General features: G+C 36.0%; 1 protein-coding gene across 1 annotated transcript in view; it reads left to right on the top strand.

The window, feature by feature from the left end:
- Positions 1-25,579, top strand: part of Tex11 (testis expressed 11) — a 289,052-nt gene that overhangs the window by 79,245 nt on the left and 184,228 nt on the right. The window contains exon 9 of the mRNA XM_021719909.3: positions 10,450-10,535. Within this exon, the coding sequence (XP_021575584.3) occupies positions 10,450-10,535 (86 nt within the window). The remainder of the gene's footprint in view (positions 1-10,449; positions 10,536-25,579) is intronic.

Here is a 25,579-nt window from a genome sequence, read left to right as displayed (position 1 = left end):
TGTTCACAAGTCATTTGTTATACATTCCAACAGGGATAGTTCCCCTTTAAAGACTAAGTTTTTTTTCTCTGTATCCCTAAATTTCTGTATCATGTTGACCTATTTATATTCAACCATTTTGGTATCCTTTGGGTGTTTTGAATTTGGATGTATGTTTCCTTCTTTAGATTTGGGAAATTTTTAGTCAATATTTCTTTAAATAAGTTATTTGCATCTATCTTTTTTCCTTCTGAGACTTCCATAATGCATGTATCAGTTTGCTTAATTGTGTCCCTTCAACTGTGTAGGTGTTCTTCATTCTTTTTCTTTTTTTCCCCTACTCTGACTGAATAATCAAATGCCCATACCATTGTCTTCAAATTCGCTGATACTTTCTTCTTCTTGACCTATTCTCCTTTTAAAACTCTATTTCATATTCCAGTTTAGCCATTGCATTCTTCAGCTCCAGAATTAGTTGGGTTGTGTGTGTGTGTGTGTGTGTGTGTGTGCGCGCGCGCGCGCATATGTGGTGCTTGGGTTGAACCCAGGACCATGCACATGACCAGCCATCCTAATTTGGTTCTTAATGATTTCTATTTCTTTATAGAACTTCAGGATTTGTTCATGTATTACTTTTCAGATTTCTTTGAGCTGTGTTCTCTTGTGCTTTGCTGAGCATCTTTCAAATAATTAATTTGAATTCTTCATCAGGCAATTTGTAGATCTCCAAATCTGAAATTGTTTTTGGTGTCATGCTTCACCAATTTTTTATGTTCTTTGTACTATTTTGTTGGTGTCTGAACATTTAAAGTAATTACTTCTTAACTGGGTATGGTGGCACATACCTATAATCTCAGTTATTTGGAAGGCAGAGGCAGGAGGATTGTGAGTTCAAGGCCAGCCTGGGAAACTGTGTGAGTCCTTGTCTTAAAAGGAAAAATAAAAAAGGCCTGGGGGTATAGCTTAGTGGCACAGTGCCCCTGGCTTCAATCTCCAATATTGCCAAACAAATAGTCACCTCTTGTAGAGTTTATAGACTAACATTTGAGGGAACAACTTTTACTTTCAGATATGTGAAGGTGTCAGGGATGTGTGGTGATGCCAGGGTCAGGGGTTGTGTTGTGGCACCAGCTCTAGAGGACATGTACTGTCATTGGCTGAATGGAGGCAGGGAGGTACAGTGGTATGGGCTTTGGATATCTCCAATAGCTGACTTTCATCTTGCAAAGGCTGCAGTTTTCCTCATGGTGAGGGCATATCTTTAGGTATTGAGCTGTCTTGGCCTGGAGGATGGGGTGATGCAGATAAAAATGAAATTATTCTTTCTACCCTTTTCTATGAAATTATTCTCAATTTTTGTGATCCAGTATGTTGTTTCACTTCTTAATTGGACTTGGAAGCTCTCTTGGAGTATGTTTTTCCCTTGTGGATAGCTGATAAGTCATTGCTTTTTGTGGAGGAGTGAGGATTTGGATTTCCTAGTCAGCTTTCTGAAGTCACCTAACTTTTGTTTGGTTTTCACAGTTACCATTACTTTTGAGTACTTCTTTCTTTTCTGGTACAATTAAGTAGCTTCATTTCATGCTTTCCTGCTCAAGCCATAGAATTAGATACTTTTTTTTCAGGACCCTTTACTACTTTCATGGAAAATCTTTATGGAGAAGCCAGAATCTAGGTATTAGGTATGCTTATTGCTTTTAGGGTGTTACTGCCCTTGGGCCATCTCAGTGGAAAGAGCATATGCATACATAGATATACACACATTCACATTCTTCTATCACATTTATCCATAACATCTATCATATGTCTCTCTATCTTTATCCAATATACTGAAAATTATCATCATTGATATTACTTTTGTGGTGCTGAGAATTGAACCTAGAGCCTATGTATGCTGGGCATATGCTTTACCACTGAGTTACATCCCTAGTCCCCTGTACTGAAAGTCATGATACTTTCTATTTCCAGACCAACAAAAAAGTGCTCATTCTAGTTTTTTTTCCCTTTCCCATACTTCTAATTCTCTTCTTTAATAGCAAAAAGACTGTTTCCAATTATTTTTAATATAGTTGTGTATATAATCAATCCACTTGTATATTATTAATGTCACATCTTGTCTTCTACCGTCTGCACTGTGAGGATGCTCTCTTCTCCCTGATTATGTTCTAGCTCTTCATTTAAGGCCTCTTTCACCAGGTGGTTACCTTCCTTACCCTGCTCTGAATTCCCAAACCAGATCATTGTTTCATGTCAACATTCTCTCACCCCAAAGACTTTACATTCTTGTGTACTGGATGGATGGATAATACTTTCTTATGCAAGAATGATAGCATGGAATCTTAATCAGAGAGACTACTCATTCCTCAGAGTCTCTGTTTTCTGGAAAATTATAGAACTATAGAAAGAAACTTCTAAAATACTTATAATTCAAGGGGCTACTCTACGGGAAGACAAAGTACTCAAAAACTGTAAAGTAGACATAGATAATTTGACATTAAAATGTCTTTAAATCATTTTGAGACAATTTTATAGTTTTAAGAACAAGAAGCCAAATTCTAAAGCAAGTTAAACTCCATTAGTTTTATTTTAAAGTAAATGTATGCCATAGAACCCCCCTTGATGCTTGATGGGGGTGCCGTGAAGTCAAACAATGAAATGGTTAGAAATAATGGTTCAGTGTCCAGCTTCTGTAAGTACATGGCACAAATAAATTATCCAGGCTAACTTGGACATAGCAAAGTTTTGTTGAATAGAACTTTCTTGTTTAGTAAGAGATAATTCTTCCATTTTGAGCATTTATATAAATCTTTTGGCATATATTTATGTTTGTAAGGAGAGCGTAGAGACTTGTTGATATTTGAGACTTTTATAAATATTAAGACAATGTTAGTGATCTATGTACAGCATTGTAGTGAGAGCTCATCACTTAGTATGGCAAGTTGTGACACTTCACTGCTCTGAAAGATTAGTTTTCTGATCTGTAAAATGAGAGTTTGACAACATGATCTCAAAGGTCCTATCAGTGCAAAAATTTCTAGCTCTCAATTTAGAGAATCCCTGGTTCATAGCCCAGAGGTTGTGTGTCTATGTGTGTATTTTTTATTGCCATGATCTCTGTTGGATCACTTAAATTTTTACCTCTTTCTCCTCAAAGTTTGGAGCTTTAATTTTATTTTGATTGGTTGGGTCGTGTGCTTTGGCTTGCTTTTATGCTTCATTTTTATCTTTAATTTCCTCTAGAATTTATCTTCAGTGTAGAGTTTTACTTCATTGTGAAACTTTTATTGACACAATGAAAATGGCCAGTTAGTTTCTGAAATCCTTTGAAGTAATTCATTCAAGGTTCAGCTACATTTAGTTGCTGCTTTGTAGGGACGGAAAGCTTCTAAATGAGGTCTATTCTGCCTAATTTGAATTATAATTTTTAACTCTCTTTTATCTATATAAATTTACCATTTTGTAAGCAAATATTTGAAAAATAATATGTGAGATTTTATACTTTTCTTTCTGTAGTAAAATCCAATTCCATGGCACATGAATGAATTACTCTTCTGGAAGTAAAATACAGTTTTCAGCCTGTTATGGGTAGCAGGCACATAATTGCTTTCTCTGACCCTTTCTATCCACTGCTTTTTGATTCTGGGAGAGCACAACTCACTTAAGGTATCTATTTCATTCCAAACTCAAATTCATTTTAGCCTTAAAAAAGACTCATTAGAATATTTGTAATGGTATGTTCCATTAAATTTTAAGTGAGCTATATAATTTTAAACTAAATGCCAATAGTGTATTGAAAGCTTGGCTAGACTTGTTTGTGCTCTTGGCTGCTATGAAGCTGTATAGACATTAGAACATTAACGCTTCTAACAAATATCAAAGTTTAATTTTAGCTCAGGCTATCATTATTATTCTTAAATGTGCAGTTTACTTTTTATGCCTACTTGTTCATGTGGTGTTAATTTTTTATCAGTGTATTTATGTATATAGTTTAAGGAGAAAAGTAATTCTACAATTCTTGTTAAACAATCCCCAGTGATGCTTTCTTTTTGTTTGGTTTGGTTTTCTCTTCCTTCCCTTTCCTTTTTGTTTCTCTGTTCAGTTTTTACCACCTTCCTGTGAGTTAGATGAACATTTTTAGAACTACATTTTGATTTATCTTTATTATTTTGGGGTGCTTATCTCATAGGGACAGAAGTCATATTGGATTTAGGTCCCACCCTAATTCAGTGACCTTTTCTTGATTGTGTTACTTTATTTACAAATAAGGTCACACTCATTGTTTCTAGGTAGACATGCATTTTTAAGGGAAGATTATACAATTCGATGCATTCTATTTTTATAATGTTATTATATTTTTATACCTTTATTTTATTTATGTATTTTATGTGGTGCTGAGGATTGAACTAAGGGCCATACACATGCTAGGCAAGGGCTCTACCACTGAGCTACAATCACAGCCCCTCAATGCATTCTTAAGAGGGTAAGTCCTTCCATTTTTGTTGTTCTTCAGCATTATGTTAGCAGTTCTTGGCCCTTTCCTTTTCCAGACTCATTTTAGATATAGCTTGTCAAGAATGGTGAAAAACTCAGTTGGGAGGCTGGGGTTATAGCTCAGTGATAGAGTGTTTGCCTAGCATGTGTGAGGCACTGGGTTTAATTCTCAGCACCACATATAAATAAAGGTCCATCAACAACTAATAAATATATTAAAAAAACTCAATTGACTCAATTGGGTATTGATTCAAATGGCAGTGAATTTTTAGATTCACTGTTTTATTTATTCTTTTTAGATATACATGACAGAGTATGTTTTGACATTATACATACATAGAATATCTTATTCCAATTAGGATCCCATTTTTGTGGTTGAATATGATGTGGAGATTCAGATTCACTATATTTATAATATTAAAACTTCATATCCATGAATAGATATGAATTTATATAAAGTTTGTAAATGTCCTTCAGTATAGTTTTATAATTTTTCTCTATAAAAATACTTCATATCCAATTGCCATTGTAAAACATTTTAAAAATTATATTTTTAAACTATCACTGGTATATAAAGAATGCAGTCTCTATTAACACTTACTTACATAACCTTACTTCACTGTTTTCACTGTTAGGACCTTTGGTACTATACTTCTGTTCCTATTGCTCAGTCTGGGTCTTTTTAATCCAATAAAATTTGTCTCTTCCAGATTACAACAATTCCATGTTGAGAGAATGGCAACACAGGAATATCAACCCATCCTGCAACTGAGACCAGTGTTTCTCTCCTTTAGAATAGTCAGGATGAGATTTTGATCCCTGGCTAGGGATCATCTATGGGTCATCTCCCTTTGCCAGCCTGTAATAGTCATAGAATACGGATCTTCATCTCTCACCAACCCTTAAAGATTAAGGGATCAAAGTCTGCCCCCTATGAGACAAGGATTTAGGATAAAGAAAGAGAAATATAGAATCTTAAGGGAAACATTCTCAAGCCATTAAGATGTGGAAAACATAGTTGCAAACCTTGACCCACACCCTTGGCCCATGCCCTTGTGAAATGAGGGAAATACTCAAGTGCAGGAAAACTGGCTTAAAATTGTACAGCTCTACTCTGAATTCACCTCCAGTCCAGTCCCTGATACAGCCCTTCTATAAATATGGTACCCCCATCCCAAGTCAGGGCTGCTTCTCACTCTTGAGAGAGCCCACATTCTCCCTTGAATGTATATCTACCTTCCTAAATAAACCTCTATCCATGCCTTAAAAAAAAGAATGCAATCTCTTTTAAAGGTTTATTTAATACCTAAAAATCTTTCTGAGCTCTCTTATTAATTTTAATAACTTTATAGAATCTCTTGGATTATTTACATTTACTTGTTTTTTTAAAATATTTTTTTTAGTTGGACACAATACCTTTATTTTATTTTTATGTGGTGCTGACGATCGAACCCAGGGCCTCGCTTGCACTAGGCAAGTGCTCTACCACTGAGCCACAAAGACACAACTCCAGTCCCACATTTACTTGTTTTTACTGTCCCTTTTTCATTGGCCCTGTTTCTCTCTCTCTCTCATTTTTTGGTACTGGGGATTGAACTCGGGGGCACTCCACCCCTGAGCTACATCCCCGGCCCTATTTTGTATTTTATTTAGAGACAGGGTCTCACTAAGTTGCTTAGCAACTTGCATTTTCTGAGGCTGGCTTTGAACTCACTATCCTCCTGCCTCAGCCTCCCCTGCCACTGGAATTATAGGTGTGCATCACCACGCCCAGCTATCTCTTTCAGAGTATAAAATTACTAGAGGATTGAGATCTCTCTTTAATATCTTTGTAAAGTACATGGACATTGAATTGTATATCAAACAACATGAAAATTGACACTTGAATAATATTAAGGTAAAGAAAACTATCTTGGAGAGTGTTAGAGGTAGTAAAGGGAAAACCAGATGTAGAGAGAAAAAAGGGCTGAATTAGAGGATTCAGGATGATGTATAACAGAATTGTGCCTTTGTCAGGATGGGACTACCAATGAAGTGTTATACATTGAGAATTAAGAGTTTGTATTTTATCTGGAAGGTGGTTGATAGAACTATACTATTATGAAAGTCATGCTTTTAATTCTAAAGGTCAATGCAATTATTTAGAGTGTATGTTTTTGATGGGTTTAAGGGTTAGACAAGGGACCTGAAAATTTAGAGCAGGAAATCTTATAATGAGAGGAAACAATCCAGTAAAGGTTGAAGAGAAGCTAATAGAGTGTTATTCACTTAAAATGAATTAATGAATTAAATAAACCAACTCTTTTTTTTCCTGAGACATCCTTCCTGTATCCCAAAACTAGATTAGGAATCATTTTATTGTAAGGTGTTGGTATTTAGGCAGAAGGTAATGCTCTATTATTAATTAGAGGCAGAGAGAAAAATATTTGGAAATTGGATATGTATGTTTGTATTTTAGAGCACCATGACAAATAACTAAGGAGCTATGTGGATTATTACTGAGCTATCTGAAGATTAGAGACAAATGAGTAAGGGAGGGGCTGAAAGGCAAACGTTTTAAAGCTAGGCAATTATTACTTAATTATTTCTACACTGTTATAATTGAATAAAATGTAAAAATACATTATCTATAAATGTTTAAAAGACAACAAAATCAGAAGGGAAAATAGTCTGGAAACTTAGGGCTGAAAAATAATAGGTTTGCTTTTTCTGGATTTTAAAAACCTAATTTACAAAATAAGTTTCAGAAAATGAAGCTATTTAGTTAATTAAAAATAAAAAACCTTGTATTGAACTGATGGTTCAATGGTTATCAAACTCATTTGTATCAGCAATAACAGATTTAGTTCATTTTCCTCTATATAGTCTCATCTTGGCATTTTAAAGTAAAATGGAGCTGTCATAAGTTGAAGTTGTCATTTCTAGGCCAGTTGATGTAGCAATGACTCAAGTTTCTGGATATATCATGTATCCTGGAGTTCCCATAGGTCCCTTTGTATAAGACTAGTATGCAATAGATTTACAGATCTGTTTTCTTAAGAGTGACTCTTTTGTTGTATTTTCTGGCAAAGTAAGATGTTAGCATTCCATGGAAGGCTAGACTGACTTTCCATCCTTCCTTCTACTTTATTTTTGCAGTGCTGGGAATTAAACCCAAGGTCTACTGCATGGACAACATATTTCTTTCTTTCTTTTTTTTTAAAGAGAGAGAGAGAATTTTAATATTTATTTTTTAGTTTTTGGCGGACACAACATCTTTGTTTGTATGTGGTGCTGTGGATCAAACCCGGGCCGCACGCATGCCAGGCGAGCGCGCTACCGCTTGAGCCACATCCCCAACCCGACAACATATTTCTTTAAACAAATGTTTTCATTAACCTTTTTAATTCAATATCCCATTAAAAATGTTTCAGAAGGACAGAGATTTTTATCCTTTTTGTTCCATGATCTAACTATAATTCCTAGATTAATACTTACTAGATAGGAGATGCTTGGTAAATAGTTGTTACTGAAAGAATAAATGAATGGAACAGTATTAGTAGTAAAAGCATTTTTTTAGTCATTGTATTAAAAAAATTAGTACGGGGCTGGGGATCTAGCTCAGTTGGTAGAGTGCTTGCCTCGCATCTACAAGGCCCTGGTTTCAATTCCCGGCACCACACACACACACACACACACACACACACACACACACACTGGTACATGTCTTTTGAGAGTTTTTTTTTAAGTTAGCTTTTTTGCCACTGCCACCAAAGACCTGACAAGAACAATTAGAGGAGGAAAAGTTTATTTGGAGGCTCATAGTTTCAGTTGATAGATGGCCAACTCCATTGCTCTGGGCACAAACCATGGTAGAAGACTGTGGCAGAGGAAAGCAGCGAGGAACATGGCAGAGAGGGAGACTACCTTCACCACTGACAGAATATATACCCCAAAGGCATTTCCCCAATGACCTACCTCCACACCCTACCTGCCTATAGTTATCATCTAGTTAATTCCTATCAGAGGAAGGATTAGGTCACTGATTAGGTTAAAGATATCATAACCCAAACATTTACCTCTTTCTTGCATTGTCTCACACATGAGCCTTCAGGAAACACCTCATATTCTAAACCATAACACTTTTAGTCTTTTATAGTTTTATTTTTATATGTTTATTATTATTTTGTATTCTTTTCTCCCCTAGGAAGTAGCATTTAATATGAGTACACTTGAAGGTATTGTGAGAGTAGAGACAAATACTGAGGAAGTTGAATAAAGGCTCAGTACACATACATGTTCATCAAAAATTTTATTTTCCATTTTCTCTGTGTAAATTTAGTTGTAGGCCTCTGCAAGTGGGTGTGAGCTGCATTATTCCAGTATAGCTATATTGTTGGCCGGCCCTATTTGAACCTATTCGAACTGGGGCATATAATAAGTTAAACTGTTTTTTAAATATTTATTTTTAGTTTTAGTTGGACCCAATACCTTTATTTTATTTATTTATTTTTATGTGGTGCTGAAGATCAAACCCAGCACCTCACACAAGCTAGGTGACTGCTTTACCACTGAGCCACAACCCCAGCCCCAGTTAAACTGTTTTTGTTGAAGTGTTAAGAATGCATTTAAATACCATTGGATTCATAGGAGGCACACATTAACAAGAGTATTCTTTATTTTAAATTCATATATATATATAAATTCATATATATATATTTTAAATTCATATATATATATTAAGTCTGATGTGCTCAGGCATGCATATTGAATTTCTACTTTTTGAATGTACTGTAAGTTGAAAGGATTTTTTTTTTGAAGAAAGATCGGTCTTTATACATTACTTATAAATAACTTGCTTCAGATTCTCAATTGAGGATCAGCTTCTGTAGTCCTGCTCAGGTAAATCTTTTTTTTTTTTTAAACACTTTATTTTATTTTTTAGTTGTAGATGGCCACAATATCTTTATTTTATTTTATGTGGCACCGAGGATTGAACCCAGGGCCTCACACATGGTAGGCAAGTGCTCTACTGCTGAGCTACAACCCCAGCCCCACAGGTAAATCTTATAAAGGACTCCTTTATATGAGTATAATCAAATTCTGTATATGTGATTTCTTTAATTCTGGATAGGTGAGGGGGTATTTTGATAATTTATTAGAATTAAGCAATTTTTCTTCTTCCATTTTTAGTATGTTGAAGGGTGAAATTTCTGTAAAATGTGACATTAATGGAGGGACTGAGATGCTGATTAGCCTACAAAAGAGTACTTTCCTGTGGCATTCATTATTCACATATTTGTTTCTACTTTTATCTTCATGGTAATTTATAAAAAGGAAATTTTTGTTGTTGTTCAAGAAAGTCCATTAAACCTGTTATTTCTAAATAAACCTTATGACTGGATAGTTCTTTGAACATATTTTAGAATTTAGAATTTTAAAAAGTTGTCTTAATTTTGAAAAAAAAGAATCATTCCTTTTCCCTCCTCAATAGTAACTTTTGTCTTTCTTTTTTTTAAGAGAGAGAGAGAGAATTTTAATATTTATTTTTTAGTGTTCGGCGGACACAACATCTTTGTTTATATGTGGTGCTGAGGATCGAACCTGGGCCGCACACATAGCCAGGGGAGCACGCAACCGCTTGAGCCACATCCCCAGCCCTAACTTTTGTCCTTGAGTCTACTTCCTACTTAACGCCTTTTTCTAGATCTGGCAACCCAAATCAATGTTTTAGCCTGTTGTTTTGCTGTGCAGTGATTGGATTTCTCCATTGAAGTTACAAAGCATGTTTCACATTCTACTACTAATCTATTGTAATTTTTAACTTGAATGTTTTGTAGTTTTCTTTATATAAATTGACAGATTTTGATAAGGAAGTTTATTTTGATGTACAGAATGCATTATGGACATGTTTTAAAGACTTTGAGCAGCTGTTGATACTTATTTTTAACTTTAAGGAAATCATGAATCTGACATGTTATTTTTTCTTTTTAACTACAGACAGGATATCTTCATGTTCTCTGTTACAACTTCGGAGTAGAAACCCACAAGCATAATAAATATCAAGAAAGTTCTTTCTGGCTTAGGTAATGTAAACAAAAAAAATAATGTAAATTTAGGAAATTATAATACAGGTCTGCTAATATTTAATCTAGCATATTTTGGCAGTTTAAACCTTGTCTGACTTTGAAAGCCAACATTTTAATTTATTTACTCCTTTAACATGTATTTTTTTTAATTCTTACATGTTGCCAGGTGATATAAAGATAAAGATTAATTCCCTTCTTACTATATTGTAAGAGCATTAATTCCCCTCTATTTCTCCTTTGTCTCTTCTTCAGGAGTATGAAAATTTGTGTTGAATTTGTTGATTTTGCTTTGGTACTTTTTTTTTGCATCAGGGATTGAACCCAGGGACATTTAACCACTGAGCCATTTTTCTGTATTTTATTAGGGCCTTGCTAAGTTGTTGAGGCTGGCTTTGAACTTGTGATCCCCCTGTTTCAGCTGCCCAAGCTTCTAGAATTACAATTGTGCACCACCGTGCCTGGTGCTTTGGTACTTATTGATGTCTGATCACTCCTAAGTAGAAGGTGGGGAAAGGGGTGGGCAAGAGTAGAATCACCTAAAATTACAAGTCTTGTGAATTTTGGTATTTTGATATTTGTCAAATAAATATATATTTAGTGCTTATTGTATCCTGAATACTATACTAAGATTTGTACTGCCATGCTGCATCAAGTATCAAGAGAATAATATAAAAGTATCAAGAGAATAATATAAAAATACAGTAATTACATCTAAGAATCCTATCTTTCACTTGAAAATGTAGGTCTAGCACAGATTCCAACATAAAATAGTTATTTGATAATTGTTAGTTAAATGAATTTATATGAAAAGTGTGTTTTTCTGGCATTATCACTTTGAATATCAGACACTTGTGGGGTAAAAAATAACCAATCTGTTCACCACTATTATTATTATTATTACTATTATTATAGTAAAGGGTTAATTCTAGTTATTTGAAGATACTCCCATGATTATTTTAACTATAGTTTTAATGATTGTGAAAATCACATTTGTCATCTAAGGAGATAAATACATGTTTCATCATTGAGATTATAGTATTTACAGCCTATATATCTCTATCAAAGTATTTGTGCAAATAACTTGTTTATATAAAAGACTTTTTAAAGTTCAAAGATGGCTCAAACTTCGTATAAAGAACATTGCCTGACAGAGTGATCTTATGCAATTATAAAATGTACACGTGTCTCAATTTAGACTGTTTTAAATAATTGGAACATTCCTAGAATTTTAGTTCTAAATCACATTTTTTAAATAAATTTGATTCTTTGAAATATACAGAAGTTACCTAGTTCACCATAGGTTTTACCACAGATTTCATGTAAATGATCACCCTTATATAAAATGCATATTAACTAAGCTCTATTCCAGGATTTAACAGCATTGGGGAATAGGACACTCACAAAGTGGCATCAACTTATGAAAACAGTGGGATGCTAAGGAGGTAACAATGGAAAGGTTAAAAAAATGCTGGTGACATGATGGCTTTTGGAGATTTAAGACTGGAGTTAAAAATAAGTTTATGCCCAGAATGAGGTTGCATTAGGAATCCTAATAAATGTTCTCTAAGAATTGATCATAAGAATAGGGAGAGACTTGGGGCTGGGGTTGTGGCTCAGTTGTAGAGTGCTTGCCTAGCATGCATGAGGCACTGGGTTCGATTCTCAGCACCATATACAAATAAATAAAGTCCCATCAACAACTAAAAAAACAATTAAAAAAATTAAAATAGGGAGAGACTTGAGTGGCATTACATGTAGATTATTTTCATATATGCCACGGGTACACTTTTTTGGGGTTCTTTTTAGTTATACATGACAGTAGAATCCATTTTGACATAATTATAAAAGCATGAAATATATATTGTTCTAATCTAGTTCCCAGTGCCTCTCCTTTCCCATCCTTCCACCAAACCCCTGTTCCCTTCTCTCTACTGATCTTCCTGCCATTTATTCATATTTTTTAAATTATTACATGATGGTGAGATTCACTTTGGTATATTCACATATGTACATAGGAAAGTTATATCAGATTCATTCAACTGTCTTTCCTTTTCCCATCCTTTCTCCCTTCCCTTCATTCCCCTTCATCTACTCCACTAAACTTCTATTCTTTTTTTAATCCCTCCCTCTTATTGTAGGTTAGCTTCCACATCTGTTTTGTTTTTAAAAAACTTTATGGAAGAAAAATGTGATGGTGGTCATGACTGACATCCATATTATAAGCTTTTTATAGACATAATTTGATCAACAGTCATATTCTCATAAAATGTATATAATAAAAAATTTGTAAACTACCACTTAGTATGATGCTTTTGTGTTTTCACTAGACTGATATTGGAGGAAACAGGAAGAACATGAAGTCTAGCCCTAGTTATTTTGTATACTTTAAATCTCTTTGAGTATTTTTTCCCACATCTTTTGATGATATAAAAGTGACTGGGGGGCTGGGGTTATAGCTTAGTGGCAGAGTGCTTGCCTAGCATGTGTGAGGCACTGGGTTCAATCCTCAGCACCACATATAAATAAAATAAAGGTATTGTGCCCATCTATAACTAAAAACATTAAAATGATAATAGTAAAGAAATGGCTGGGTTTGGTGGTACATGCCTGTAATCCCAGCAACTCTGGAGGCTGAGGCAGGAGGATTGTGAGTTCAAAGGCAGCCTAAGCAAAAGTGAGGTGCTAAGCTCAGTGAGACTCTGTCTCTAAACAAAATACAAAATAGGGCTAGGGATGTGGCTCTGTGGTTAAATACCCTTGAGTTCAATCCCTGGTACCCTCCCCCCCCAATTACATTGATGGGATGCCATATATTTTAATTCATGTATACACTGTATAATGTTTATATCAGATTAACATATCTCTTCAAACATTTATCATTTCCTTATGGTGAAAATATTCAAAATCCTTCTAATCTTTATTTATTATTGTAATATTGTGCTCAGAGTAGTCTTATTTACATCTATCTATCTATTATCTATGTATGCAGTTCTGGAGATCAAACCAAGGGCTTTGTGCATGTCAGGCAAGTGCTCTACCAGTAAGCTACAACTGTAGCCCTCCTAGCCTTTTAAGATATACAGTACATAATTGTTAATCTATAGTTACTCTACTGTGCACTAGTACACCTGAACTTCTTAGTCTTTAATTGTAACTTTAGTACCCATTGATCAATCTTTCCTCATCCTTCTCTCCACCTTCTCCCTAGCTTCTGGTAACTACCATTTCACTCTGAACTTCTATGAGATCAACTTTTTTTTTATTGGTTGTTCAAAACATTACAAAGCTCTTGACATATCATATTTCATACATTAGATTCAAGTGGGTTATGAACTCCCATTTTTACCCCAAATACAGATTGCAGAATCACATTGGTTACACATCCACATTTTTACATAATGCCCTATTAGTAACTGTTGTATTCTGCTACCTTTCCTATCCTCTACTATCCCCCCTCCCCTCCCCTCCCATCTTCTCTCTCTACCCCATCTACTATAATTCATTTCCCTCCTGTTTATTATCCCATTCCCCTCACAACCTCTTATATGTAATTTTGTATAACAATGAGGGTCTCCCTCCATTACCATGCAATTTCCCTTTTCACTCCCTTTCCCTCCCACCTAATGTATCTGTTTAATGTTGATCTTTTCTTCCTGCTCTTCCTCCCTGCTCTGTTCTTAGTTGCTCTCATTATATCAAAGAAGACATTTGGTATTTGTTTTTTAGGGATTGGCTAGCTTCACTAAGCATAATCTGCTCTAGTGCCATCCATTTCCCTGCAAATTCCATGATTTTGTCATTTTTTAGTGCTGCGTAATACTCCATGGTGTATAAATGCCACATTTTTTTTATCCATTCATCTATTGAAGGGCATCTAGGTTGGTTCCACAGTCTAGCAATTGTGAATTGTGCTGCTATGAACATCGATGTGGCAGTATCCCTGTAGTACGCTCTTTTAAGGTCTTCAGGGAATAGTCCGAGAAGGGCAATAGCTGGGTCAAATGGTGGTTCCATTCCCAGCTTTCCCAGGAATCTCCATACTGCTTTCCAAATTGGCCGCACCAGTTTGCAGTCCCACCAGCAATGTACAAGAGTACCCTTTTCCCCACATCCTCGCCAGCACTTGTTGTTGTTTGACTTCATAATGGCTGCCAATCTTACTGGAGTGAGATGGTATCTTAGGGTGGTTTTGATTTGCATTTCTCTGACTGCTAGAGATGGTGAGCATTTTTTCATGTACTTGTTGATTGATTGTATGTCCTCCTTTGAGAAGTGTCTGTTCAGGTCCTTGGTCCATTTGTTGATTGGGTTATTTGTTATCTTATTGTCTAATTTTTTGAGTTCTTTGTATACTCTGGATATTAGGGCTCTATCTGAAGTGTGAGGAGTAAAAATTTGTTCCCAGGATGTAGGCTCCCTATTTATCTCTCTTATTGTTTCTCTTGCTGAGAAAAATGTTTTAGTTTAAGTAGGTCCCATTTGTTGATTCTTGTTATTAACTCTTGAGCTATGGGTGTCCTATTAAGGAATTTGGAGCCCGAACCCACAATATGTAGATCAGAGCCAACTTTTTCTTCTATCAGACGCCGTGTCTCTGATTTGATATCAAGCTCCTTGATCCAGTGTGAGAGGATTGCCTTTTTTCCACATCTTTGCCAATCCTTGTTAATTTTTTACTTTGTGATGATAGCCGTTCTTACTGGAGTGAGGTATGTCTCATCTGTATTTCAGTGATGATTAGTGATGTTGAACATCATTTCATCTACCTGTTGGCGACTTGTCTCCCTTCTTTTGAGAATATATATTTAGGGTCCTGTTGTAGTTCCATACAAGTTTTAGGGTGGTTTTGTCCTGTTCTGTGAAGTTCTGTGAATAATGTTATTGGTATTTTGAATGGGATTACATCAAATGTGTATATTACTTTAGTACTATGGATATTTTAACAATATTGATTTTTCCATTCCTTAAGAAAGGAATGTCTTTCTATGCTTTTTGCCCTCTTTAATTTCTTTCTTTATGTTTTTCATTTTAGACCTCTTTCAAAACCTCTTTGATAAAATTTGCTCCTAGATTTTATATCTATTATAAATGGAACTGGCTGTCTGATTTCTATTTCAGATAATTCAATATTGGCATACAGCAATGCTGCTTATTTTGTATGTGAATTTAGTATCCTGCAACTTCACTAAATTAATTTATTACTTCTAATAATCTTTTGGTGGTGTCTTTGAGGTTTTCTATATATAAGAATAATATCACCTGTGAATGATGACAGTTTGACTTCCCCTTTTTCAATTTGGGTACTCTTTCTACCTCTTGCTTGATTGCTCTGATTAGGACTTCCAGGATTATGTTGAATAAAAGTAGTGAGAGGGGGCATCCTTCTCTTGTTCTAATGAGAAAGTTTTCAGCTTTTCTTCATTCAGTAGTATTAGCTATTGGCTAATTATAAAGTCCATTTATTATTTTAAGGTACATTCCTGATATACCTAATTTATTCAGCATTTTATCAGGAAGGGATGTGGAATTTTATCAGTGCCTTTCTACATCTATTGAGAAGATAGATGTCTCTCATTTTGTTGATGTGGTGTATCATATTTATTGTGTATGTTGGACCACCCTTACATCAGTGGGATGAATCTAACTTAATCATGGTGACTAATCTTTTTTAATGTGCTGTTGGATTTAGCTTGCTAGTATTTTCTTTTCTTTTTATTTTTTATTATATAACAGGGCCTCGCTAAGTTGCTGAGGTTGTCCTCAAACTTTCCATCATCCTGTCTCTGCCTCCCAAGTCACTGAGATTATAGGCATGTGCCACCATGCCTGGCCCTTGCTAGTATTTTCTTGAGAATTTCTGTATCTATGTTCATTAATAGTATTGGTCTGTAGTTTTTTGTTGCTGTTGTTTCCTTGCCTGTTTTATTTTTTTAATTAGGGTAATGCTGGTCTCAGAGAATGTGTTTAGATAAATTCCCTCATTCAATTTTTTGGAATAATTTAAGAAGATCTAGTGTTAGTTCTCCTTTAAATATTTGGTAGAATTCAACAGTGAAGCTTTCTGGTTCTGAGCTTTTAATTGATGGAATTTTTTAGTACTGATTTAATTTTATTACTTCTTATTGTTCTGTTCAAGTTTTCTGTTTCTTCATTATTCAATCTTGGTGAGATGTATTTATCCATTTCTTTTTTTTTCAGTATTGAGGATTGAATCCTCAGCCCTTTTTTATATTTTATTTAGAGACAGGGTCTTGCTGAGTTGCTTAGGGTCTAAGTTGCTGAGGCTGGCTTTGAACTCATGATTCTCCAGCCTACTGAGCCGCTGGAATTACAGGCGTGTACAATTACATTGCACCCGGCTTTATCCATTTCTTATAGGTTCTCAAATTTGTTGGCATATAATTGTTCATAATACTTTCTGATTTTTTGTATTTCTTTGGTATCAGTTGTATTGTCTTCCTTTTCATTTGGTTTTTATTTGAGTCTCCTTTTTCTTATTCTAGATCAAGGTTTGTCTATTTTATCTTTTTGAAGAACCAGCTCTTCATTTCATTGATGTTCTATATAGTTGTTTTAGATTCTATTTCACTTATGTCTGCTTTGATATTTATTTATTTTTTCTTTCTACTGCTTTGCAGGGGGTTCCTTGAGATGCAGGAATCAGTTGTTTATCTGAGATCTTTCTTCTTTTTTGATGGAGGTGTTAATTGCTACAAATTTTCTTCTTAGTGCTGATTTTGTTATACCCCATAGGTTTTGGTCTATTCTATCTCCATTTTCATTTTAATCAAGAAAGTTTTGCATTTTCTACTTGATTTCTTCTTTGATCTGTTAGCTATTCAAGGGTAAATTGTTTAATTTCCATGTATTTGTGTACTTTCTAACATTTTCTTGTTATGGTTTCTAGTTTTATTACATTATGGTCAGAAGAGATGCCTGATATTATTTCAATACTTTAAAGTTTGCCAAGATTTGTTTTGTGGCCTATCATATGATGTATCTTGGAGAATATTCCATGTGCTGAAGAGAAAAATGTGTACTCTATAGCTGTTGGGTAGAGTGTTCTGTGGATGTCCATTAAGTTCATTTGATCTAGGGAGCCATTTAATTCTGCTGTTTCCTTGTTGATATTCTGTTTGCCTAATCTATCTGTTGCTAAAAGTGAGGTGTTTATGTCCCCTACTATTACTGTGTTGGAGTCTGTCTTTCTTTTTAGGTCTATTTTTATTTACTTTACATATTTGAATATGCCAATGTTAGGCATATCCATGCATGTATATATGTTGTAGGGAACAATCAAGGCAGGACACCGGATAGGAAACAGGAAGCAGGTTTATTTGGCTGCAGTCAGGTTCAGAGGGCACAGCTTTTGCTGTAATCAATCAATCCTCCTGAACCCCTAGTTCAGGCAGTTTCAGAAGTTTATACCCAGTGTGTAAGGGGAGGGGCTCAGAAGTTCACAGTCTGCAGAAGTTCACATAAAAGCAGCATTTTCTTTCACTGTTCTGGGCAAGTTAACTCTTCAAGGACAACACCTGAGAAGGGGAGAGCTTCTTCTCTGCTTTCTTCTCTCCCCACTGCCATCTGTTACCATGGAGCTCAATTAGTAATATCTTTTCTTATCTTTGAAATGTAAACATCTCTGTGAAGCTCCAGCTCAAGGCCAGAGGCCTTGTTAAAGGATCTTTCTTATCATAGTATGCATTTGCTGACACACTTCCCTTAGAAACCTTTACAAATTGTTATATATATATATGTATATATTCTTACTAGATAGTCCATAAATGTTTGTGGAAAAACTAGTAAAGAGGTGTTCAGCACCTGGAGTGCCGATCTCTTTTAGGCCCGTTTCCAAATTTAATTATTGTAAGATAGAGCAACAGGAAATAGGAAGCTTAGCTACATTGGACTCTTGTTGAGATTCTTTTGCTGATAGTCCTAAAATCAATTATGGTGGAGATTTCTGGAGAAGCTTAATTAAGATTTTCTGTGGAGGAGGAGTGCCACTACATATATATGTTGCTTTTGTTTCTGTTTGCATGGAATATCTTTTTTTTTTAAGATAGGGTCTCGGGCTGGGGATGTGGCTCAAGTGGTAGCGTGCTCGCCTGGCATGCGTGTGGCCCGGGTTCGATCCTCAGCACCACACACGAACAAAGATGTTGTGTCCGCCGAGAACTAAAAAAATAAATATTAAAAAAAAATTCTCTCTCTCTCTCTCTCTCTCTCTCTCACTCTCTCTTAAAAAAAATAAAAGATAGGGTCTCACTATGTTGCCCAGGTTGGCCTTAAACTCACGACCCCTTTGCCTGACAGTCTCTTAAGTAGCTAGGATTAGAGGTCTGTACCACAGTTGCCAGCCCTGCATGGAATATTTTATTCCATCTTTTCATTTTCAGTCTAAGTGTGTCCTTAGAGACAAAGTGAGTTTTGTGTAAGCAACGTGTAGTTGGGTCTTGTTGTTGTTGTTGTTTTTTTTTAATCCATCCACTTACTCTGTATCTCTTAATTGGAAAATCTAGCCCATTTACATCCAAGGTAATTATTGATAGGTAAAGTTTTACGATAGCCATTTTGTACTTTCTTTTCTAATTTTATTGTAGTTCTTTTTCTTACTCTCTACAGTCTTCCTTGTGGCTCAGTGATTTGCTCTAGCAGTGTTTTGATTCCTTGCTTATTTTTTGTTTTTCTGTTATAGATTTTTGCTTTGTAGTTACCACGAGGCATACAAAAAACATAATTTGATTATAACAAGCTATTTTGAAATAATAGCAACTTAACATGACTTTAAAGATAAAAGAAACAAAGAAACAAAATGTACTAATTAAAACTCTATACTTACACTCCATTCCTCCCCTCCTTAAGAATTTTTGGTGTCTCATATCTTTCTACATTGTGTATCTTAGTATAGTTATTTACGTTTTTGAATTTTTAATCTTCATGAAATATGAATGGTTATGTACAATGCTTATAAGAACATTCTGAAATCGTGTACATAGTTACTTTTACTAATGAGTTTTGTACCTTTAAGTATCTTTTTTCTTACTTATTAAGGGCTCTTTTAGGACTGAGGAAATCCTTTTAGCATTTCATGTAGCACAGGTCAGCACAGGTCTGTTACAGATATGTTCTCTTAGTTTTTGTTTGTCTGGGAAGATCTTTATCCCTCCTTCAGTGCTAGAAGACAGCATTGGTGGGTGCAGTATTCTTGTTTGGCAGGTTTTTGCCTTCAATACTGTGAAAATCTCATGCTACTCTTTCCTGTACTATAAACATTCTTCTGAGAAGTCTGCTGTCAGGTGAATTGGGACACCCTTCTGTGTTACTTATTTCTTTTCTCTTAGTGCCTTAAGGATATTCTCTTCGTATTTAACCTTTGCAAATTGACTGTAATATGTTTTGAGGTAGATGTGGTAGGGTTAAGTCTGACAGGTGACCTTTGATCTTTCTAGACCTGGATATTTATAACATTCTCTAGGTTTGGAATGTTTTATGTTATTATATCTTTCAATAAACTTTCCATATTTTTGGCATTCTCAAGTCCTCTTTGAACCCCCAAAACCTGAATATTTGCTTTTTAAATACTGTTCCAAAGTTCCTGTAGGCTTTCTTAACTCCCATTTATTCTTTTTTTTTCTCCTGTGCATTTTCAAATAGCCTGTCTTTGAGCTTATTACTTCTTTATTCTGTTTGATGTGTTCTGCTAATAATACCTTCTATGGCATTTAAATTTTTTTCTATTCTGGACAATTGAGACCCTGACTCAAAAAAAAAAAAAAAAAAAGAAAGAAAGAAAGAAAGAAAGAAAAAGAAAAGAAAGGAGGGCTGGGAAAGTAATTCAGTGGTAAATTGCCCCTGGTTCAATCCCCAATGGCAATAACAGGTGGTGATATTGTTAGAAAGCTCACTTCCATCCTCTCCCCTTTTTAAAGACAGATTTGAGTGTAGATTTCTTTTCCTTTCTTGTTTTTTGTTTGTTTTTTTGGTAGTGGGGAATGAACTCAGAGGCGCTTAAACACTGAGCCACATCCTTAGTCCCTTTCTGTATTTTATTTAGATACAGGGTCCCCCTGAGTTGCTTAGGGCCTTGCTGAGTTGCTGAAGCTGGATTGAACTCCCAATCCTCCTGTCTCAGCCTCCCGAGCTGCTGGGATTATAGGTGTGCACCACTGTGCCCAACTGTGGTTTGTGTTTCTTACCTACCTTTGTGTATATATTTTTGTGTGTGGTTTTGGAGATTAAACCCAAGGTCACAGACAGGCTAGGCTAGTGCTCTGCCGCTTAGCTATACCATAACCACCTGTATTGAGCTTCTGTGTCTACTCTTTGTCATAAGGAAATAAGTAGATGGAAAGAAAGTATTGATAAAGAACTTTCCTCCACAGTCTAGAAGATTTGTTAGTGACCTTTCAGTTTCCTTGGTGGAATCTACATTGTGTTATATTTTAAAATCTTATCTAATGATTAGGATATATATTATGCTGAACTTGGATTTTTTTATAAGAGGTATACAGAAATTTTATTATAAACATTTTAGTATTCTAGAGATAACGGTTGTATACTAAAATACAAACTAGTCCAACTGAAAAGCCTTTGGACTGATATTGATTTTTGATTTACCACAAAGAATTTGCAGGGCTTTTACCCACTGGGAGAAAAATGCCCTAATCTCAAAACTATATATATATATATATATATATATGTATATATGTATGCATATATGTATGTATATGCATACGTATATACAGTGTTTTCTTATTAATTTTGAATCTGGATGATCTGTCTGTTGATGAAAGTAGGGTATTAAAGTTTGCTAATATTTGTTTTATATGTTTAGATGCTAAAATATTGGGTGCATATACATTTACAATTGTTATATCCTCTTGGTGAATTGATCCCCTTAGGCATTATATAATGGATTTTTGTGACTCCTATGATAATTTTTTATTTAAAATCCATTTTTTTTCTGATATAGACACTCCTGTTCTCCTTTGGTAACCATTTTACATTGAATATTTTTCTATCCCTTCACTTTCAGCCAACATATATCTTTAAGACTGTAATTTCTTATAGGAAGAAAATAGTTAGATCTTTCCTTCTTCATTACCCATTCAGGCGCTCTTTTTTTTTTTTTTTTTGAGAGAGAAGATCATCTTATATAGCCTAAGCTAGCCTTGAAATCTTTCTGCCTCCATCTTCCAAGTAGCTGTGATCATAGGTATGCACCACTGTATATTTTTTGATTGAAGAGTTTAAGCCATTTACATTTAAATGGATTATTGGCAGGTAAGAACTTTCTGTTTGCCATTTTGTTAATAATTTCCAGTTCTTGTTCCTTTCTTCCTTTGTTCTCTTCCTTTATGATTTGAGATTTTTTTATAGTAGTATGTTTTGATTCCTTTCAATTTATCTTGTGTATCAATACATGTTTTTTGTCTGTAGTTACCATGAGACTTATATAAGATATTTTACTGTTCTAAAATTCTTTTTAAAACTGATACTATTTTAACTTTGATCATATTTAAAACCTTTGTATTCTACGCTGCCTCACCAACATTTTAGTTTTTTGAGATAGGGTCTCCCTAAGTAGCCCATCCTGGCCTCAAACTTGCAAACTTCCTTCCTCAGCCTCCCAGGTAGTTGGGATTATTGGTGTGCACCACCATACCTGACCATTTTATACACTTTTTAAAATATTTATTTTTTAGTTGTCATTGGACACAATATCTTTATTTTATTTATTTATTTTTATGTGGTGCTGAGGATGGAACCCAGGGCCTCGCACATACTAGGCAAGCGCCCTACCGCTGAGCCACAATCCCAGCCCCCCCATTTTATATTTTAATGTCAAATTTTACTTATTTTCATATTGTATATCCATTAACAAGTTAATGTAGCTATTATTATTTTAATACTTTTGTCTCTTTACTTTTACTCTGCATTTAAAAGTGATTCACATATTACCATTACAGTATTATAATATTGTGAACTTGACTGTATTCTTATGTTTCTCATGAGTTTTACACTTTTTTTCCGGGGGGTGGTGGTGGTGGGGATTGAACTCATTTGAGCACTGAGTCACATCCCCAGCCCTTTTTTGTGTTTTATTTAGAGACAGGGTCTCACTGAGTTATTTAGGGTCTCACTAAGTTGCTGAGGCTGGCTTTGATCTTGCGATCCTCCTGCCTCAGCTTCTCAGCTGCAGATATGTGCCACCACTCCCTGGCCAAGTTTTACACTTATTATATGTTTTCATATTGTTAGCATCTTTTTGTTTCAACTTAAAGAACTTTGTCATTGCTTGTGATGCAGGTCTAGTGGTGATGAATTCCCATAACTTACTTTGTGGGAATGTGTTTTGCCTTGCAATAATTTCTAAAAGACAATTTTGCTGAGTGTAGTATTATTTTGGGAATTTTTTTCTCTCTCTCAGCACTTTTGAATATATCATCTCCCTTCCCTATTTGACCTGTAAGCTATCTACTAGAAACCTCATGATTGTCTTATAAAAATTCCCTTTTATGTTCCAAATTACTCTTCTTTTGTTGCTTTCAAGTATCTCTCCTTTTATATTACTTTTAAGAAATTGACTGTAATCTGTCATGGTGAGGATCTTTTTATGTTTAGTCTATGTGATATTCTTTGGCTTTCATGAATCTGAAAATTCTCTTCCAGCCATAGATTTAAGAGATTTTTCTCTCATTATTAACTTAAATAATCTTTCTGAACCTGTCTGTTACCACGCTCCTTTGTATGAATGAGTCCTTTGGGGGTTCACATTATATATATTTATTTTTGCTTTATGCTATCTCTCATAGGTCTCAAAGGCTTTCCTCAATTTTTCATTCTTTCTTCTTTTTGTCCCTTTGACCAAATGATTTTAAATGACCTATCTTCAAACTTGCTGATTCTTTTTTTCAGCTTGAACAATTCTGCTGTTGAAGCACTCTATGAAATCTTTTAGTTTCATTGTTGTGTTCCTCAGCTCCAGAATTTGTTGGGTTTTTTTTAAATAGTTTCTTCTTTTCACTTTGTTTATGTATTGTGTTCTCTTTTAACTTACTGAACTTTAAAAAGGTAATTATTTTGAAATTTTTGTCAGGCAACTTGTAGATCTTTGTTTCATTAGGGATGGGTAACTTGTGCTTTAATTTGTTCCTTTGTTGGTGTCATGTTTCCCTGATTATCCTTGATTTCTTGTGGCCTTGTATTGGTGTCAGAACGTGTGAACAAATAGGCAGCTCTTCCATTCTTTACAGGCTGGCTTCAGTATGGAAAGCCTTTTACCAATTAGCCTGTGTAGTGGTACTTGGTAGACCATTTGGTAGTGTTCATGGGTGATTTTGCTGCTGGAGTTCTCCGTTATGCTGGCCTCTGGCCTATGTGTTTTTCCTGCATGGACTAGTCTATTGTTTGAGTCTTTGAAGGTTAATCTGGAGCTAGGTTCCACTGGAATGTTACTATACCCTGGGTTCACTGGAGCCTTGGGTCATTTGGGCAAGCTTGGAGTTGGGGAAGGCCTAAAATCTGAGTTTGGTGTGGTACCTTGCCCTGAAATATACCTAGAGCTTGGGTCAATGGTTTCCAGTTTAGAACCTGGTGACATGAGTGCTGACCTGGTACTTTGACAGGCCTGGATTCTAAAGCTTCAGGGGCCAGCCTCATAGAGTATGCCTGGTGCCTGGGACCATAGGGGCAGGACTCAAGTCTTTGCCTGGGGAGTGGCTCTGGGATGTTCCTTGAGTCTGGAAGTGCAGACATCCTCATACTGAGGTGGGCTTCAAGTCTCAGTTCACAGGGATGGGGCTAAGATCTCTGATTTTATAATTATGGTAAATTAATTTGGGGGGTAAATAGTCAAAATGAAAGGGTAATAGCCATTGATATAATAAAAATTAAGTTTATTATCTCTTTGTTTTATTAAAGAAATTATTTGTGCTCAATATAATAATCATAAACCTGGACTGGGTTGTGACTCAGTGGCAGAGTGCTTGCCTTACATATGTGAGGCACTGGGTTTGATCCCCAGCACTATATAAAAATAAATAAATGAAATAAAGATATTGTTTCCATATAAAACTAAAAAACACTTTAAAAAAATAATAAACCTACATAATATGGAAAGTTAAAGTTCCTATAATTATGCTCCCATGATTCAAGGAAGATGGCGGCGAAGGGAGTGCATCACCCCCGTGTGCCGCGTCACTGTGCGGGAGAATGATGAGTTGAAACAGCTGAAGGCTGTCTTGTTGGGAATTTCCAGCGAAATTGAGGCACTCCAGAATCTAGTGGAGGGATTTTCATCGTGGGAGGATCGGCTGCGGGGACTCGGTCGCGGGCGATTTCTCCGCACGGAGAGTCGCATTGCTCGTTCAGCAGATCGCCCCGCGGCTGGAGTCTGCGGCGCGCACTGGGAAGCTGCGAGGTGTTGGCGCGGGGGTGCAGCGCTACGGATTCTGTGGGCTCCTGGCAGCGGTACAATGGCTGTGCTCAGTGCTGAGTTCTGGGTTTGAGATGGAGGAGGGAAGCGGTCCAGTTCAGTTCTCCACACCGGTCGGACCACGGAGGAGGCCAGTGGCCTCCATCTTGGAGAGCTGACATAATCATCCCTGTTTTCTACTGATTTCAGCTCATTCAGCTACGGAACAGGTGATTTCAGGCTGGTATTTGCCTGCGTCTCGCAGACAGATTTTTGCTCAGGCTCAGGGCTAGAGAACCCACGGAGACTACTTCTGGGAGCTTGCTCCTAGCAGAGCATGCACCGAGCTCTGAGCGGCCAGGTTCTGGCTCCCAGAGCAGCTCTGCCCAGGGCTGGGGAACCCACGGAGACCGCTTCTTAGAGCCTGCTCCTAGCGGAGCATGCACCGAGCTCGAAGCGGCCTGGTTCAGGCTCCCGGAGCTGCTTTGGCCCAGGGCTGGGGAACCCGCGGAGACCGCTTCTTGGAGCCTGCTCCTAGCAGAGCGTGCACCGGGCTCGGAGAGGCCAGGTTCTGGCTCCCGGAGCTGCTTTGGCCCAGGGCTGGGGAACCCGCGGAGACTGT

Source organism: Ictidomys tridecemlineatus, chromosome X (genome assembly GCF_052094955.1).
Source record: "Ictidomys tridecemlineatus isolate mIctTri1 chromosome X, mIctTri1.hap1, whole genome shotgun sequence".
Taxonomy (NCBI): domain Eukaryota; kingdom Metazoa; phylum Chordata; class Mammalia; order Rodentia; family Sciuridae; genus Ictidomys; species Ictidomys tridecemlineatus.
Note: the sequence above shows the minus strand (reverse complement) of the source record. Positions and strands in the feature narration are given on the sequence as shown.